Source organism: Protobothrops mucrosquamatus, unplaced genomic scaffold (assembly GCF_001527695.2).
Source record: "Protobothrops mucrosquamatus isolate PMUCROS unplaced genomic scaffold, P.Mucros_1.0 scaffold1038, whole genome shotgun sequence".
In the NCBI taxonomy this organism is placed as follows: Eukaryota; Metazoa; Chordata; class Lepidosauria; order Squamata; family Viperidae; genus Protobothrops; species Protobothrops mucrosquamatus.
Genome location: NW_015387270.1, coordinates 255,326 through 275,222, shown reverse-complemented (window position 1 = coordinate 275,222; position 19,897 = coordinate 255,326). Strand labels below are relative to the sequence as shown.

General features: G+C 41.4%; 1 protein-coding gene across 1 annotated transcript in view; it reads right to left on the bottom strand.

The window, feature by feature from the left end:
• The window catches only part of CLU (clusterin), a 22,807-nt gene extending 2,937 nt beyond the window's left edge, over positions 1 to 19,870 (bottom strand). The window contains exons 1-7 of the mRNA XM_015819984.1: positions 19,829 to 19,870; positions 10,334 to 10,448; positions 6,104 to 6,252; positions 4,765 to 4,932; positions 3,216 to 3,669; positions 2,530 to 2,643; positions 346 to 569 (exon numbers count right to left, since the gene is read on the bottom strand). Of these exons, the coding sequence (XP_015675470.1) occupies positions 346 to 569; positions 2,530 to 2,643; positions 3,216 to 3,669; positions 4,765 to 4,932; positions 6,104 to 6,252; positions 10,334 to 10,421 (1,197 nt within the window). The 5' untranslated portion in view covers positions 10,422 to 10,448; positions 19,829 to 19,870. The remainder of the gene's footprint in view (positions 1 to 345; positions 570 to 2,529; positions 2,644 to 3,215; positions 3,670 to 4,764; positions 4,933 to 6,103; positions 6,253 to 10,333; positions 10,449 to 19,828) is intronic.
• Between the last annotated feature and the right edge of the window lie 27 nt (positions 19,871 to 19,897).

Here is a 19,897-nt window from a genome sequence, read left to right as displayed (position 1 = left end):
TATTATTATTATTATTATTATTAAGGGGAAAGAGTTGGGGTGATGTATGGATTTCTGATATTAACTTACTGATGTTTTTACAATGCTATTGGAAGCTACCTAGAACTGGCAAATAAGCATCATATCAATGCATGTAATAGCTAATAAACAAACATGCTTAAACATGCAGGTTGAAGATTTAGTGGCTACATTCACAAGTTAACGTTAGTTAAAATGTTTGTAGCTTAGTTTGTGCGTACCCAGCTATTTGCCTTCTTTGTAACTAATTGGACTTCACAAAATCAGTGAAGGGGCTAAGTCAGTGATCAAATTAAGCAAGTGAGACAAATGCAGTCAATAACCTACCATGATAACCTTCAGAAGCTTGTCATTCCGAGTGCGATTGGCTAGCTGAGATACCCAACCAAACTGTTGGTTGAGTTGATCCAGGATGGCTGTGGTATTGAGCATTTCTTCCTGGAAAGCCTTGAGGATTTCATCATATCTCCGGGTAAATCGTTCAGCCAATCGCAGAGCATCGTCAAACCGTTCTTTAATTTTTCTCTGATCTGGATCAGTCTGAGAGCAATCTGTATAGGTTTGAAGAAGATAGAGAACAAAAGGAGATCCAAGTAAGCGATGACTTCCTCATGTGACTGTAGGGACAGGTCATATTATAGGGGGTTTCAAAAATAGTACAGAAGTGGTTTTGCCACTGCCTTCTTCCAGGATGTTTTGTTAACTTCTCAGTTCTGGGATCTTCAGGTGACCTACCATTTAAGGGCAAAGAAGGCCTGATCTGGCTTAGCTTAAGGTTGCTCACGCCTGGTTGGTTATGAGCTTCCCCTGCTGTGACACTTGCAAACACTTCATGAAGTCACCATAATTCCATTTTCAACGAAAGCTAGAAATCTACTTCATTCATTCATTCATTCATTCATTCATTCATTCATTCATTCATTCATTCATTCAATTTCTATAGTCGCCCATCTCAGTCAATGATTCTGATACTTTGGATATATGTTAAAAATGGCATCATCACAACACAAAACCTCTATTCACATTCTATGTTTAACTTTAACTAAATCAGTTACAGGCAGCTGCATTCACCCAGCCTATTAAATTATGTTCATTTTAAGTCTGGTTAGTTTTTATGACATTTAGCACATTATATGAATCCACCTCCATTAGCTCAGTTTATAATTAATGTAGGTTATGAATTAATTCAGTAATTAGGGTGTTTAATTAATAAGGGTGTTTCATGAACACAGCCTAAACGTCATGTTGGCAAAAGGAAACAAGTTATAAGCAATCCGCATCTAAAAAACTTTTCTTTCAGTAACCCAGAGATGGGTGGGTGGATATCTGCAATGTTTTTTGCAACCCAGCCAGTGGTGGGATTCAGCTGGTTCGCACCACTTCGGCAGCTAATTTTTTGTTGCCCAGGCCCAGAATGGACTTCCGGAAGAGGCATCCACACAGAGAACTGGTTGTTCACCAATTTGAATCCCACCACTGAACCCAGCCAAAATCATTATCACCGAACTTTAACCTCCAAATACTGGAGATGCTATTTCCTACCAATTATGAATGAAAAATAAAAGATATCTAAGTCATAAGATGTAGCTGCCATCTAGGCAAGCCAAAAGGGCACTGAAAACTACCAAAAATGTTCACAGAAAAATCCCAGCCTTTTTTTTGTTTTATATCGATAGTCCTTGTCTTACAACTGCAATTGGGATCAAATTTTCCACTGCTAAGCAAGACAGTTATGCCTAATTTTATTGCCTTTTTGCCCTGGTTAAGAATATCACTCCAGTTGGTAAGTGAAGCGTACAGTTGCTTCCCCCACTTGGCTTTGCTTGTCAGAAGTCAGCTGGGGAGGTCTTAAATGGTGATCAGATGACCCCAGGATGCTGCAACCATGGTCAACACAGGTAGCCTTGACTTACAACCACAGCTGAGCCCAAAATTTCTGTTGCTAAGTAAGACATTTGTTAAGTGAGCTTTGCCCCATTTTACAACCTTTTATTGCCACAGTTCTTAAGTGAATCACTGCTCTTGTTACATTAGTAACTCGGTCAGTAAGTGAATCTGGCTTCCCCATTGACTTTGTCAGGTCTCAAAAGGTGATCACAAGACTCCAGGACACACTGCAACCGTCATAAATATGAGTCAGTTGCCAAGTGTCTGAATTTTGATCACATGACCATGGGGATGCTGCAATGGTTGTGTGAAAAACAGTCATAAGTCACTTTTTTTCAGTGCTGTTGTAACTTTGGTCATTGCTGTAAGTCAAGAACTACCTTTACATACTGGTTGCCAAGCACCCAGGTTTTGTGACTGTGGGGATGCTACAAAAGTTATAAGTGTGAGGATCAGTCGTAAGTCACTTTTTTCAGTGTCCAGTGTTACATCAAACAACCATTAAACGAATGGGCATGTTAAGGACTACCTGCACAACAGATTGCCTTTAATAAATGATCCCACCAAGCCATAGTTGTCAGCTGCAAAAGGCTTCTGTCTTCCCTTTTACCCTCTTCCACTTACCTACAGCCAGGATTGCCTGGCATTTGTCACATTTTCCCTTCATTTTCAGGCAGCCAGCAGAATTGCGACGGATCTCACGGCACACCATCCGGTTGTCATTGTGACCTGGGGTTGCTAACAGAAAGAATGATAGCGGACATCACAACAGACCCCAGTTTTGCCAGCTGTATTAAGTCACAAGCCAGCATTGTTAATAAAGCCAAGAATTATTTGAGACCAGAAATCTGGAAGCTGCATCACACCATTCACTTTCAAAAATATACCCTTTGGATACAATTTGGAGTTGACAGAAGACAATCAAAACTGTTCTTGACAGTCTGAGCAGCAAAGCATAGCAGCAACATTACAGGGACCTTACTTTTCATATTGGAAATTAGAGGGGGCAAATAGGGGAAAGAAAAGCAGAGCCCCTTACTAATCATTACCATCAAATTGCCAAATGAGTTTGTCCTATGATAACTGAGTCTACATCTGCTGGTGAACAGTGGCTTACTATGAATATGAACCAAGCAAGTATTTCTCCAATCCTTGGGAATATGCTAGGTACCAAAAACTAGATCTCCCCTTTTTATGCCCAGTAAAGCTTGTTTTCCTTTATATAACTAGAGTGAGTAGGCAGGCAAATATAGATGTTTAAAAGAGCTCCAGTGGCCAGGCTCTCTCTGCAGCCCAGGATCTCACCTTACCTGTTGGGATTTGATCAAAAGAAAACCCAGAGATTCCTCCTAGACCTGGGTGGTCCCACTCCATGGCTTTTTGAGCTCCCTCAAAGAAATGCTGGCTCATCTCATAGAATGGTTGGAAAATCTGGTGGAAACCTTGATGTGGGCGGTAATTGCTGAAGAACTGAGAGAAAGGGCGCACATCCCTGGCAACACGGGAATGGGTAAATGGGATACGGATGCTGTGGAAGCCATCCTGGAAACCACCGAATGGCCACTGGAAGAAGGGGGAGAATTGCCCATAGGCCTGTGTGCTCTCTTGGAAGATGTCATCCACACCATCTTCCACTAGACCGTAGCGCTCCTCAAGATCATCCAACTTCCGGCCCTGTTCCTCATCTACATCCATCAAGGAGTCGATGCGCTCCCCATTTACCCAGATGGAGAATGGAGAAGAGTGGTTCAGGAACTCTTCCAGCTGAAGGAAAAAGTATGAAAGCTGAAGATCACTCCAGTTGGAAGCCTGCTGGCTATTGTAATTAGAAAATAAACAATTCACTGCCTTGAAAAGGAGTATGGTAAATATTCACGAGCCAACCAAGAGAGGCACTACCAGAACTGTCTGCAAAGCTTCCATATGTCATAACGCCATGCCTTAAAGCCCAGAGACACCCATGATTTCACTCTATGCATTCATTTCCAGAATCAATTTAAGTTTACTTTTAAATTCTAGATCAGCATTCCTTAAGTTGGTGCCCAGATGTACTGGACAAGTTCTATTATCCCCAAGCAGTACAATTAGTGGGAGTTATGATATAAACCTCAAACAGGATCAGGTTGGAAAAAGCTTAACTCAAATGCTTTAAGAGATCTTTCTTCCCTCCTGTTTCACCCCTGTGCATTCAGCTCAACACCTGATGATCTGATCTGTAACCCACTTCCAACACAGGAGAGTGAAGAATAAAGGTTTATAGCTACTTCAGAATGTGATTAGGTTCATTTAGAATTTGGAGAGGCAAGAAGATGAGCCTACACTATTATTTGAGAGGGAAACCATTTCTTTTATCTAGAGCAGGGGTATCAAACTGCTGGCCCATAGGCCGGATGCGTCACGCCAAAACTGCGCCCACCCCATTGCCGGCAATGGGAAAAAAGTTGCAACACGTCACAACACGTCGCGAGTTTGACACCCGTGATCTAGAGGGTTTTTCTTTCTTATACAGCTGGCTGTACAATTGCTTATATGTTTGAGGAGGTGGTTCCAAAGTTTGGATGTTCTGAGATCATTTAAGGCAGGTATTTCATTAAAAATCTTGAATTCCAATTTCTCAAACAGACTTAATCTTTGCCTAATTGGGGGGGGGGGGTGCTCTTGAAGGTGGATCCTTCAATCATGAGAAGGTGCACACCTTTCAATGAGGCTCATCCAGATTTTAATCTTGTATCCCATAATACTCAGTCATAAGGCTCAGCCCAGATAATACCTTGAGGGTTTCAAGGTTCACCTGTATCCCCAAACTGCAGTTATCCAGACATCCAAGGCTAAGCAAGCAACATCACATGGCTCACTCACCTGCCTGCCAACCAGGCCAGCACCACTATGGCATGTCCGAGTATAGAACTTCATGCAGGTCTGCTTCAGGCACGGCTTGCATTCTTCCCAGAGGGCAAGCATAGTGTCATTGCACACTTCCTGTTCATTCAGTTGCTTCTCCATATCCTTCGCAAGGAGGAGAGCCTCCTACAGAGGAAACAGGGTTATTAGGACTTTCCTAAAGAGCCAACAATAAAACAAAAGGAACTAGAGTTGCAATGGCAGGCAGTGGAAAAGGAAGAAAGACCAAGGCATTAAGAGCAGATGGAAGGAACAGATGACTTTTCTTTAATTTAACCGCTTAGGTGCAAGCCTCAAAGGGTTAGGGGGAAAATCCTAATTCCTTGGAGCATTTGCACCCCGCTTTTGGAAACACACTACATAAGAGAAGAGCCAGTAGGCAGCAGAGGGGGATCTTGCATCTACAGGAGAGTATGATGGTGAAAGTAGCAACTGGATGAGCAACAGACCAATGAGCACAGAGCCAGGAAAAGGATTGGGGAACATCTGCAGCAAACTGATGAGATTCCAGGAGAAACAGCTGGAAAAGGCTGTCTTGTCAGAAGCAAGCCAGCACCAGTAAAAGAAAACCATGGAACAAGGTAGCCCCGACATCCATACAGAGCCTAGGTTCACCAATGTGCTTAACAAGGTTGTTTTTAAGATTTTATCCATTATTTTAAGGTAACATGCTACACTTGGTTACCTTTTTAATGGTTAGCATACCATGTGAACCTGGCCTATTTTGTTAGTTGATATTTCGATGTAATATACAAACCCAGGAAATGGGTTAATTCAAGTTAAAGGTGTCACAACAACGATAGAACAGCCAATGTATGTTTCATAAAATTATTTTTTTAAAAAAAAACCTTCCTGCTGTTATTTATACTAAATGCATGAACAAAGGGGAAGAAACTACTTGGTGCACACCCTATTAGAGAGTGGGGCTAGCTGCATAGCCTCCCTCCCACTATTTTTCCTTATAAACATGATGCTGCAAGATGGTTATCGAGTCTTTCCCAGGTTGGTGTCTGCCAAATAATGCCAGCAACCACAGCTCCAGCTCAAATTGCAATTGTCTCCTGTGAACAGTTGGCTGGAGAAGGCTGAACTAGTCATTTCATAGCAAAAGTTCTACTCCACACTGAAAATGTATCCAAAGCTTGTGAGAGTTGTAAGCTAGTAGGTCACGGAGTAGAACTTGAGAATCTAGGTTAGGCTGGGGAGAGAACTCCCTTGCCCCTTTTTGAAAGGCAAAGAAATTTCAGACCAGCTGAAGGAAACAATCACATCTCAGAAAGCCCTGATGCCAACAGACCTCCTTCTTCTTCTTTGTGTCTTCCAAGCTATTCAAGATCTCCTGGTGGTCATTGCTCGTCTGTTCCATCAGTAGCTTCATTTGCCGGACTCCATTGATGGCGTTTTCCAGCTCTCCATCAATGTACCGGCTTCCTTTTTCAGACATTTCTGTGAGAGGAAAAGAGAAAAAAAAATGCCACCTCAGCATCATTCTGATATGCTATTTCGCAGTGCACAATGTTAATAGACAGAAGGAACTTTTCACACACTGTAAAATAAAATAGAAGGCATTTTATAGAAAGCAAGGACACACCAAGGAAAGTGGTTACTTTACAGCACTTAGTTCCTGAGTGACTGGACTTTCAAACTTACCTGTAAGATTTAATGTATGTTATCCAATAATTTACATATGCAACCTATATGTGATATTCTTATGTTACATTGATATGACTATTAGCAGACTCCATATTAAAATGTAATATACACAAGTCAGAGCCATCCATATCTATAAAGAGGCAGAGATATATTCTGGGGTATTTCTAGACATAGATGAGGGAAGTAAACACATTGTAGAGATACATGGTGCTAAAAGTAATCAATATGGATCTCTCCTATTTTGAGTTTTTGCAAATCAAACATTGCTTTGGGGAACTATATTAAAAGCCCATTCCAGAAATATCATAGCTGGAGTTAGCCTTCCGCAAAGTGGTGCCCTTCAGAATTATTGGCATGGCAAGTTCCAGAATCAGCAGCAAGTATGATCAAGAGCTATTGTTCTTCTTTGCCTCACTCCCTTCAGCTCTGCATCGATCAGACAAACACTTGTTACAGTGCCAAGATCAAGAGATGTCATTGTTCCTTTCTATTCTGCATTGGTCAGGCTGCACTTGGAATATTGGGTCTAGTTCCAGGCAACTCATTTTAGGAGGGGCTCTGACAAACTGGAGTGCAGCCAAAGGACAACAACAATCAAATTAATAAGTCTGGGAAGATTAAATTTGTGAGGTATGGTTGGAGGTGCTGGATATATTTAAGCAAAGCTGTATGAGATATGATAGGTGTCCATAAAATATAGTTTCTGCAGCGTTGTTTTTCAACCTTGGTCATTTTAACATAAGCTTTGCACAACTTTAAGATGTACTTGAACTTCCAGAATTCCCCAGCCAGCTATCTCAAAGTTGCCAAGGTTGATAAGCAATGATCTGTAGTATCTTTTATCATGTAAAAGACAGGGAAGAATTCTTCAGATATGTTCCAGAAGATGTGGCAAGAACAATGAATTTAAAATATGGAAGCAAACTTCGCATGCGCATCAGGAAAAAAGAATCCTAATGGTAGATATGTTCAACTATGGAAACGACAGCTTCGGGATGTGGTGAATCTCTTTCACTGGTTATTTGAGCAGAACATGCACTGAGCAGAAGACTTCCCACCACCACAACAGTGCTTAGGAATTAAATCATGCTGTATTATTATTAAAGAATGTATTACTTCTATTTTTTTAATTGCCCAACCATAAGAAATAAAAGACAAGTGAACAGCCTTCTGCCATCCAAGAACACCAAGTGAAGCCCAGATCTCTCATACACAATCCTGACAGAAAATGTAGCATGAAAATGAGAAAAAGGAGAACATTTCAAATTGAGAGTTTACAGAAAAATGGAAGAGGTTTTTGAGGGATCCTTCAGAGTTGGACTAGAGGAGCATCCAATTCTTGGACAATCCTGGCTGACCAGGTTACAAGTGGCATGAGACAGCTTTCTGGTAGAAGCATTAAGCAGTTTCCCAACTAAATGTAGCAGAAGGAGAAAGTAGAAGCATGAAAAAAATAGAAAGGCATAACATGTATTTCCAGTTGCTCATCTGGAAAATGACTAGACTATGTTGATGTATGTGTCTTCTTCCCTTTTTTCTCATTCTTACAGGATATGTGTTACAATGAAAGCATTATTTCTGTGCCTATTTTCTTGAACCCCACTTCAAGGAATACAGAGTCGCTGTATCAGTGAGATGATGGCATAGAAATTTAATAAATAAGAAACAAGAATAACTTTCCACAAACACCAGCATTATTTCAATTGGATTAAACCAATCCGCTTATAAAGAGAGAGGCCCACAAATGCCAAATAATTAAGCAGGGATTTGTTTATGGATTTTCCAAAAGGTTGATAATCCACATCAGCCTTCTTCAAACTGGTACTGTCAGACTACAACTTCCATCATCCCAGCAAAGGCCATGAAAGGTGGACTGTTACATAAGAAATCCATGATATTTTTTTAAAAAAAGTTCTGGACTTTTATTTCCCACAAGATAGTAGTATTTAAACACTGAGCTCAATTAGGGGCTGCCACAAAGAAGGAGTCAAGCTATTCTCCAAAGCACCTGAAGGCAGGACAAGAAGCAACGGATGGAAACCAATCAAAGAGAGAAGCAACCTAGAACTAAGGAGAGATTTCCTGACAGAACAATTAATCAGTGGAACAACCTGCCTCCAAAAGTTGTGAATGCTCCAACACGGGAAGCTTTTAAGAAGAGACTGGACAACCATTTGTCTGAAATGGTATAGGGTTTCCTGCCTGAGCAGGAGGTTGGACTAGAAGACCTCCAAGGTCCCTTCCAACTCTGTTATTCTCTCCTAGGTCACAGGTATAGATAGTCCTTGACTTATGACCACAATTGAGCCAAACATTTCTGTTGCTAAGTGAGACATTTTACCCCACTGTATGACTTTTCTTGCCACAGTTGTTAAGTGAATCATTGCAATTGTTAAGTTAGTAACACAGTTGAATCTGGCTTCCCCATTGATTTTGTTTGTCTGAAGATCACAAAAGGTGATCACATGACCCCAGGACACTGCAACCATCATAAATACGAGTCAGTTTCCAACCATCTGAATGTTGATCACATGCTGCAAAGGTTGTGTGAGAAATTGTAATAAGTCACTTTTTTCAGTGTGGTTGTAACTTTGAACGGTCACTAAATGAACTGCGTAGGTCGAGGACCTGTATATATTTAAAGATGTAGAAAAATTAGTGTTTTGTTCAAAATTCATCAAACCATCCAGTCCCTGGTTTGAAAGATGGCTTTATATTTCATTTAGCACCTCCCATTCAAAGTGCTGGGATTTTTAACTTTTTTTGTCTACAGTAAACATTGGCATGATCTGCAGTAAGGAAGTGGATGTGAGCCAGAAGCATGCAAGCCAGTTTTTCTCCCCTCCATTACCCCCCCCCCATTTTTGCATGGAGCAGAAGTGAGAAAACGTGTGTTCCTCCAGGATACACAACTCAGGGCAGGATTGTGACTGTTGTTCCTGTTCTGGCATTGCAAGGTTGTCCAAAGTGAATCCCACAGCAGATCATCTTCAAACTATTTTAAGGGATTGAGCAGGGGGGGTGGGGGGGGAGAGTGCTGATATAAAGTGCCCGCAGAAGAGCATATCAGAACATTTAACAGAGTAAGTCAGAGACAGAATAGGCCTTTCTACTCAAATTTATGTCTCGTCCCCATTACGCATATGTCTCTTCAGAGTTGCAAGACGATGGCAGCATATAAATTTAATAATTAGTATTATTCAACTGTGGCCACTAGATAGCTCTCAATTTCGGAGAACATGGCCTTAGATATAGACATAAAATTGCTACTACTTTGGCTGCACCCATATCCAGCTTTGTTTTTTTCTTATAATTCAACGTAATGCATATTACTTTAAAAAAAAACCCATTCAAGTTTATTAAGTCAAAGCCACCTCTGCTTCTTCCATCTGCTTCTCCTAACAATCCTTGGAACTTTCCAAAAGGTATTATATAAGCATTTCCTTGCCTCCCTTTGGGGAAATAGATTTGACTGCAAGCCTCTTGCATAATTTGGCAACACATTCAAAACAAATGACAAGGCAGCTTTAATTTTGTCCAAACTAGCCACAAACTGCTGTGAGTCACGCTTCTGGGAAGTGACTTCATGACCCAAATGGTTGGTTCTGAAATAGTGTCTTTATAAGCACTGCCAGCAATTCTTCTCTTTTTGCCAGTGTAGGCCTCCTCTGGTTCACAAGACTCTAAGATTTTGGCATCTTTGCAGATGCAGAAATCATGCACAGTAGACAAAAACCTGGTCCAGCACATCCTCTAATTCACCCCTACCCAGGTTTCTCAAAAAAGCCCATAACTGGCTGCTGTTCAAATCCACAAATTCTTTGCCAACCAGGGGAAAAAAGCCATCATTTCTAATTAACAGGCATGTACTCACTCTGAAGCTCATTAGGAGGAATAAGACCATGGCCCCCTTGCGAAGAAACCAAGATTCCCAACAATGAGAGCAACAGAGTGGGAATCATCTTCTCAATAGAAGGAAATACAGGTTCCTGCAAAAAGAAAAACAAAGGAATATAAAACAGGAGAGCCATATTAGTCTACTAAATAATTGAGACCAGACAACATATTTCATTGATTTTTCTTTCAATAGTAGGAACTTGAAATGAAATCCTGTATTTCTTCTGGAGAAATTAAAATTAAAAGCTATATAGCATACATAATAGATATAGGATGTTTTATTTGCAGTGCTGAGACTTTGGAGCTTCTTGCCAACACAGCTTCTTGTTAATCATAATCAGAGAAATGCTAGCAACTTCTCATTCCAATGATTGGCTAGAACAGCATGCAGAACCTTAGATCTTCCCAAAGTTTCATCCCTGACTTTTAGCCACACTGGATAAAACTATCAAGAACTCAGCAGTATATTTTGGACCACAGAATCCATGCCCCTTCTGGAGAAGTGTTTTAAATTAAATAGAATCTGCTGGTTTTAGTTTGCAACTCTGCCAGAAGGCCTGTTTGAATGTCATTTTGTAATTCAACTTGCTCTTTGAGAATAATGTCGAATGTATTGAATAGGATTAGTAGTTTTTTTTATCAATAGTTTTATTTTTTTGCTTTGAATTCTTTGCTTTGAATTGAATTCAATTAATGGAGCAGAAATAAATAAATGCATGGTGTATTGACTGAGACAATGTTGTTTCTTTACTACTTCATGGGTAAGAATGAAGGCCAGAACAGAAAGACTTGCTCCAATTACTTCCGTAATTCTTTACTTTCCAGCATCAAAGCCAATTTAATATATTTCTGTTCCCCAGGCTTCTGGCTCACAAGACAGTCCCTAAAATGAACTGACTACAAGCTCAAGGGAGCCAACTGGCAACACAGTGACCATTTTGGATCAGGATAAACCTATCTTCAGAGTAACAGGTCAATGTCAGCATAGACATGATCCAGTAAAATGAAGGTTTCTTAGACTGTGGATTGTAATCCCCTGGGAGATTCACAAATAAATTTGAGACTTCGACATTTACTCTGTCTGCCTGGCAGTGGGTAGCCTTTCCTGCTGGCCAGCCTGTGCACAGGATCCAGTCTTTGCCCTCTATGCAATGACTGCAAATTTCTCCCAAGAACCCCCCAACTGGCCCAGCCTGGATTAAGGCACTCTTGGAAAGTGTCACATTCCATCTCTTCCAAAGTGCTTCTTGAAGATCCATCATGCTGGGTCCCAGCACAGACTCTGTGTTTTGTTCCAGGAAGTCCAAATACTGTAATTCTTCTGTTCTTTGAAGAAGACACCTCACAGTGGGAAACTGGTGCTCTTAGAGAAACTGGTGTTACAAATACTGTAGGAGCCAGGGTGATGTCCCCTAGCAAGAAATCCAGAAGTAGTTCACTTTGGAAGAGGGGAAAACAAAGTGATGCACCTCCATCTCATGAGCATTGCCTACTTTACCTAGAATGGTTATAATCACAATTTCTTGCTTTAACTATGTCCTGAAACCTGATAAAATTATGCAGTATTCATAATTCTATGATATGGCATGAAGATGCTGCTGAGAAGTGTTTTGGGGAAGCAGAATACAGAATTCATTTGAGCTCTTCTTTGCAACCACCTGGAAACTATAATCCAATGTGGTTTCTTATCCCATGACTAACTTCGCAGCCTGCTTAGCCAAGGTATTAAATTAATGCATTTTCTGGGCTTACACTATATGCTGAATCATTACCTAACCACATGGCTTGAGTTCACCCAATATGTTATGCCATGCAGGAAAAAAAAACAAAGTTAAATTTAACCAAACTTTGAAGTGATGTGCATTCAGCCACTCTAGTACATCTCTACCTTGGTCAAAAAGGGTATATGACACAGCCATTCAGTTTTTAATGTATATAGAAGGGGGGGGGAAATATTATTGCTAATAACCATTGTTATGTTTGGTGATCGGTGAGGCATCGACAAGGCAGCAGATGCAACAACAACTCTTTATTAAAGGTTTAAACAGAAGCCTGAATAACTGCCACTCCAACCCTATTTATACACTCAGCAACTAGACGGTGTCCAATAGGATTCAAGTAATAGTTCCCGCTTTAACACAACCTAATTAGCATGTAGACAGAAAGTCTGCCTCTTAACTGACAGAGTCTTATGACCGTTTTTTCAACATTTCCAAGTAATTCACATCAATACATTACAACCATCATCTCTAATGGTCTGCATTTTCTTGCATTTTCCACAGCTACCATTAAATCTCATGGGATACATAATAAGAACATTCCTCCCACAGAAATTTTTCAGATTTGGAAGTATAGGCAAACGGAGAGGCGGCAGATTGATGGAAAAATATGAAAGAGAAAACAACTGCACCCAGAGAGGAGCACTGTCTGCCACCCAGAACAAGAGGCAGCTCAAAGACACCACTGAGAAAAAAATCAAAGAGAAATTCTCAAGTACCAGTAGAAGAAATTATCTGTAGTTCAAGGCTGAACTGTGGAATTCTTGGAACTTTCAGGCCTTGGTGGTTTGCTCGCAGATGTTTGTTACCCAACCAGGCAAAACATCTGCAAACAACCAAGATCAGAGAGCACCAAGGCAGAAAAACAAAAACCACATTTGCAGATGAAGAAAAATAATCCTGAGAAATTGCTAGGCAGACTTCTGTATGATATTGCCTAAGTCTAAGACAGTGTTTCAAGGCATGTGGACTTCAACTCCCAGAATTCCACAGCCAGCATTGCTGGCTGTGGAATTCTGGGAGTTGAAGTCCACATGCCTTAAAATTATCAAGGTTGAGACAAGGAGAGAGCCTGCAAAAAGCAAATCAACTACCAACTTGCCAAGATTCACAAAGACACAGAGAGAACAATGCCCACTTTTGACTCATCCCAATGGTTGTTCTCCCAGATGGACACATGACACACACAGCAAAGGAGGAGAAACCTAGCCAGCCTTCCCAACTTTAATAGCCGGCTAGATTCCCCAGACAAGAGGAGCAAATTGTCCCAATATCTGCTTTCCAGATAACTCCTCTATTGTGCCCAACTAAAGAAAAATTGCATAAGAGCTACCACTTGTATTCAAAGCTGGCTAGAGGACAGGTGGTTCTCACAGAGAACTGCAAAGGGCGGGCCGTGGTGGTGGGAGGTCACCAAAGCAGGCTCTGTGGCCTCAATTTTTCATGGAGGAGCGAAGGAAGAGGAGGCCCCAGTAAAGCACCCACCATTTTTATGATGCTGTCTCCAAGCAAAGCAGGCAAACAATCCTCAGCAGAACAGAAATAACAGAGAGGGGGTTTTTCTCCCCCTCAGATCTCTTTCCTTAAAAACCTACAAGCTCAATAATGTTAATTGGACACATCTGGTAACAACTCACCCAATATTAGTGATAGTTTGCACGGGGTTGAAGAGGAGGCGGCTGCCTTGTTTTGGGAGACATAGCATAGTCTGCTATTATATAAAATTAAATTAAATAATTAGTAGTGGGTAAAGGCTTTCCATTAATTTCTGAGTATCAGAATCAATATATGGAATGCAGTGAGTATGAAGTACAGGTAGTCCTCAAGTTATGACCACAATTGAGCTCAAAAGTTCTGTTGCTAAGCAAGACAGCTATTAGGTGAATTTTGCTCCATTTTATAACCTTTCTTGCCATGGTTAAGTGAATCACTTCAGCTGTTAAGTTAGTCACATGGTTATTAAGTTAATATCGCTTCCCCATTGACTTTGCTTGTCCGAAGGTCACAGAAGGTGATCACATGACCTTAGGACACTGCAACTGTCATAAATACAGTTGCAAATATCCAGGTTTTGATCATGTGACCACAGGGATGCAGGAAGGGCTGTAAGTGAAAAACAGTTATAAATCACTGTTTTCAGTTCCTTGTAACTTTAAATGGTCACTAAATGAATGGTTGTAAGTCAAGAATTACCTGTACTCTTTGTTTTGATCTTTACTGGGGTTATTTTAATCATTAAACTAGGTTTGTTACACAGAGATTAACTGCAGGCCTGGTTTTTAGATATCCTTTTTTTTTAACATCCATGCAGGTTCAAACTAGTAGCACCCTAACAAACCACATGCACCTTCTCCACAACGCAGGTGATGCCTCTTCTGCAGTTCAAATAAAAACCCCTTTTAAAAATAATTTAGGAATGCCATTATTCCTAACATCTGCTTTTATTTTGCATCTACCTCTCTTCTTTCTCCCTCAGGATTACAATCTGTAACAGTCTCCTGACAGTAAGTCACACAAAACTTTGAAGATTTAGTTCTAAATTGATATTGTACTGACATAGTTGTACGTTAGAGAATATAAATCTTTACACTGCCCTCCACACTCCCATGACAGACAATTGGAGAAGGAGAGTTTGACCTTGCTAGTATTCAACTCCCTTTAAAATGATAGGTTACAAGAACTTTAAAAAATAATAATAAAGTAAAACAGCTATTTTTAAAAGGGTGCAATGGGTTGCTGATCAACAGGGACTTCATAAAAGCTATGGAGTCCATTCCAATGGAAGAATCAATTTTTCTGGCCACATTTCCTACAGCACTTGCCCCCTTTCAAAGCTGCTACTTAAGGGGGAAAGAGTGTGCTTTAATCCTTTCAATAAATTATTTCCTGTTGTAAAAGATCTGGCCAAGCCCTTGGCTACACAGAGCTTAGTGGCGTGGGAAACGAGCAGCAGCAAACAGGACCTTGATCACGCTGCCAAGGGGAACAGCCACCACTCAGTGAAAGACACCACAGTGGCTTTGTCCGCAGAAGGAGCCTGAGATATGTGGTTAAAGGCTCTCAAGTAGCAGGGTCAAGGCATCTGTTATGCATACAGAAGGTCCCAAATTCAATCACTGAATTTAATCTAAAAGGATCAGTTAAGATTTCTCCGCCTGACATTCTAGAGCGCTGTGAACCATCAGCATAGACAATGCTGGTTGACATGAACCAAGGGACTGACCTAGTTGGTTAGTTAGCTTTGCAGACAAGTTTCTCACCGCACAAAACATCCAGCAATATTTGAGAAAAGGCACAAGAGATGGCAGTCATTTCTAAGAATTTTGCATCAGGTGTACCTTTTCCCATGATTCTAGTACTCATTTGCACAAAGGATCTGGATGGCATTTAGAGAGATTTGGGGGTTAAGATATTAAACACACACACACACATACACACACAGTGGAGAATTAATGGAAATTAACAGGTTGTATTAAAAGGGCTGCTGTTGCACCACTTGGATTTCAAGGTAAAGCCCTGCTTCAAAATGTGTGTAGGGCAACTCCTTAAAATAGTTGCTATTTTCCTGGCTTCAAGGATGCTCTAGGAAAGAATGGATAAAAGAAAAATAATTTAAAGAGATGCGTACAAGGGGGGGTACATACATACTTAGGTAGTACTGAGATACTTTGCAAACAAGGAAAGGAGGAGGAAAACTGGTTGTTGCCTAATTTAAATATCACTCCTGATTAGGTGAAAGAGATTTTTTTTTCTTTCAGGCCCTGCAAAAGATACAGGGGCAAGATCATTGTTTGACTCTCTGCCCTACAGCTGGCTTTGACCCTGGGAATATTTATCAGCAGAACAACAACATAGAAAGATAAATACTAATTGTATGAGTAAAGCCAGAACCACGGCACATAAAAAATGGGATGTCTAACAGGGAAGTTATAAGAACAGATGTTTTTAGTTCTTTCAGAAAAATACCCTCCTGACCACAGAGATCTTCGTTGCCATCCTTTTCACTTCCTTTTCTTTCCTGATCACTTAAAGCCAGGGGTCTTCAAACTTGGCCTTTTTATGACTTGTGGACTTCAACTCCCAGAATTCCTCAGCCAGGCACACTGGCTGAGGAATTCTGGGAGTTGAAGTCACAAGTCATAAAAGGGCCAAGTTTGAAGACCCCTGGCTTAAGCCATCATCTGACTAAACAGAACCTAAAGGCAGAGAAGATTGTGGAAACCAATAAAGCTGGAAATTGGCCTTCAGTCTAGACAAGAAAACAAACATGCAGGGAAATACTGGCACAAGATAAGCTTCTCTGGAGATAAGGTGCAAGACCGAGGAGATTGAAATGGGCCCATGGGTATGAAAAGCATCAATAATTCCTGCCTTGAGAAATGGTCACATCCTCCCCCTTCACAGACACTGTGTTCTGCAATGTCCATCTTGGCCAAATCACACATTGAGCCAGTTTTTAATGTGGCTTGCTTGGCTTAGCCTATGAATACAGCCGTTGTGAATTGTAAACCATGGCTTATGTGACAGTATTATGTGAATAAAGTTCAAAACAAACAATCCAGCCACATTCACCCACATGATGAAAATTACATTTTTTACATCAAGACACAAATTTATGCAAGTGTGTTATCTCCCCATGGATGTCCATGTACCTGGATTGCTGACACCGGTATTTCTCCACTCACCAGGATTTTGACTGGAGAGATCCAAACTAGGTTTTAGTTCTGGATCTGGTTTTTTTTTAACCAAGACATATGTGGACCTCTTCTATAATTAAAAAAAGATCAATTCGACCTTGAAAAACTACCCTTTAATCTGAAAGCCCTCTTAGACAAGCTGTCAAGCTACATTTGGTTCAGGATGAAACAAAATGCTTTCTGCATATACTCAGAGGTATTCTTTAAATTTTGCAGAGCTGATTCCTGACTCAGGTTAACACCTACCGTATTTTCTCTACATCACAAATCTCTGTTCCTATGTAACTTCTGCTGCTGTGCCAGCTGACGTGGCAAGAAAAGTACAATGACACCAAAGTATTCCTACAGGCTGTTTTCTTTTTAGTAAAAACATAATTGGGTGCCAAATCCTTGAGCTGAGTGGTAACCAGGCATTGTAGAAATCTGTCAATGCCCAATAAAACTGAGGGCAACAAGCAAGCATGCAAGCAGATTTTTACACATAACATGCTTATAACATGTCAGTATTCTGAACATTTGTGACTGAAAAGTAGACAAAATCTAGTCTTCATGAATAGAAAGACAACAATGAATGTTACAGTTTCTGCAAACATAAAATAACTAGCAAACTCAAAATTGAGACCATTTGCTCAGGTCCAAAGGCAGCCACCTAGAAGCATCTCTTTCCAGGTGTATATTTGTATGAGTCAGTAAATACAGCAATCATCTCACATTCTGTCATGTTCCCGGGATAATGTTCAACATTATTTGCCTCTTGTTTTTTTTTTTAATATTCTAGCACACTTATCTGATTTCATCCTATTTCAGAACAAAAACAAAGGTAATTATTAGAGAACGGAAAGTTCCAGCCCCATCATTTACATTTAAGGAACAACTTGCCCCAGGAGCTAAAAATCTGGAAGACTTTTTCCAGTGTCTGAGGGATAAACTTCAAAAGCTGCTCATGAATAACTGGGGCAGAAAGGGGGGGAGGGGGGAACAGCCAGCAAAGCCTATGAGCCTGCCAAATCCAGCAAATCAGATGATGTTGGGGATCTGCCAGGTTTTCAGAACGCTATGCTTTCCAGTCCCCAAGTGGCAGAAAAAAATAGATCCTTTAAGATCCTGGGAAATGGTTTCTGGTTAGCATTAATTCCCAATTAATGTAGCATTAATTCCCAATATTTTCAGCTCTACTATTTAAAAAAAAAAACTAGCATGCATTGCTATAAGTAAAAAGAGGGTTGGGGTGTGGGTGGGAGAAATCTCCGGTCTATTGACTTGGATGCTGCTTCAGTAGAAAAACTGACCAAGACAGAACATGCGGAAAAAGAAAATGACAATAGTTCAGGAACAGCTCAGCAAAGCAAAAAGCAAATGGACAGTGATTAACTCTTTTGACTTTGGCTGGGACTGAGCATGACCATGCAAATTTTATCACAGCTCCATTTCCCCAGCATCCAATGTTACGACTTCAAGTTCGAGGTAGAAGGATGTCGTTTTGTACTCATATAAGCACCACACTCACCAGAGGCAATAAATCAATACAGTAGCAGAAGGACTACAAAGCCACCGTTAAGGCTTACATTAACAGCAAGTGGGGCACGGCAGCAGACCTCTCCTTCTGGAAGCTGTTTGCAATCTCCAGGAGCATCATGCCTCAATTTTAAAATGCACACATTGGACACGGACACCCCTTTCCTCATCTAGGCTGATAGCTTTGCTTGGTTGCTCTTCCTTAATACCACACTTTGAGTCTTGTGCAATGGGATACACCCACTGTTTAAAACAACATGAATTGAAAGGCGCCAAGACCCAACACAGAACTGGGCTTTCACTATTAGGCAATATTTCCCATCCCATCCGTTGTATGCTGCTTAGAGTCCCATTGGTTGAGTGGGTGGCCAGATATATATTTGAAATAAAGGAAATAAAAAGTGTGCCCCACTCATTGAGGCTAAGCATCAAATGCCTTACAACTTACCAAGAAACACCCCCCCACACATGAACTGAACTAAATCTCAATAGGAATGAAGTTACAGCCACTGCTGCCAAGCCTGAATTTCCACCCTGTCCTTCAGCTAAGTGGCATCACCAAGCTAACCTGGGCTGATCATCACAAAACTAAGTTGGCCTACTAGACTCACTAAGCACTCAAATGGGACATTCCCAGGAAATCTCAGGATTGCAAGATGGAAGAGATAAAAAAAAATAGGGATGAAAGGCTTGGCAAAGCATTCAGTCGCCAGATGAGCGTGTTGCCAAACTCAATTATTTTTCACCTTTACGCCGAAATGTTGAGCATTAATTTTGTGGGCAAAGCAGGTGCTCTACTAGGAGCCCTCCTACTCTTAAGTTTCTCCCCAACCGGTGCACCTCACACAACCTGCCCATGTCCCGTTTTCAGGCACGTACATTACGAACCGGCTACTTCTCCCAGTCATTTTTCCCCTACCGGGGCCCACCATTCGAGCCAGGTTCCCCGATCCTCTCCGTGTACGTCGTTCTTCCCATAGCTCTCCCCAGTGCTGTCGAGAGATGCCCATTTCTGGCTGCACTGCTACCGTTCTCAAGTTACATTTGCACCCGCCCGAAGGAAGAGAGCGTCGCTTTTCTCCATCCTCCAAAGGAAGGGAGACAAACCCGCATCGCCACCAAGTCACCCTTCCTCCGGGCGAAGTTATCTCCGGTCCCCACCTTCGAGGCTGTTCCAGCCTGAAACAGAGAGTCGGAGAGCTGCGTCACTCTCACCGTTTGGACCCCTCTACTTTTACGCCCCGGGAGCAGCTTGCCTTTCAAACCTCCGATATCTAACGGAAGGGGGGGGGATTTACTTTCCCAAACTGGATGCTCTCGCCCATCTCGGCATTTAGATATTTCAACCAGGCGGTGGGCAGTTTCCCTAAAGGATGGGACGGGAAGTCCTACCGCTCCTGCAGCCGGTGCGATGGTACCTACTCAGCCTGGGCAAGCTCCCCACCCACGACCCCGGCCTTCAGACGACGTCCAGTTCCCCACCTTGACTCTGCCGCAGTTCGCCCCGGACAGGCTATGGCGCGCTGGCCGCCGAGGTCTTATATAGGCCCC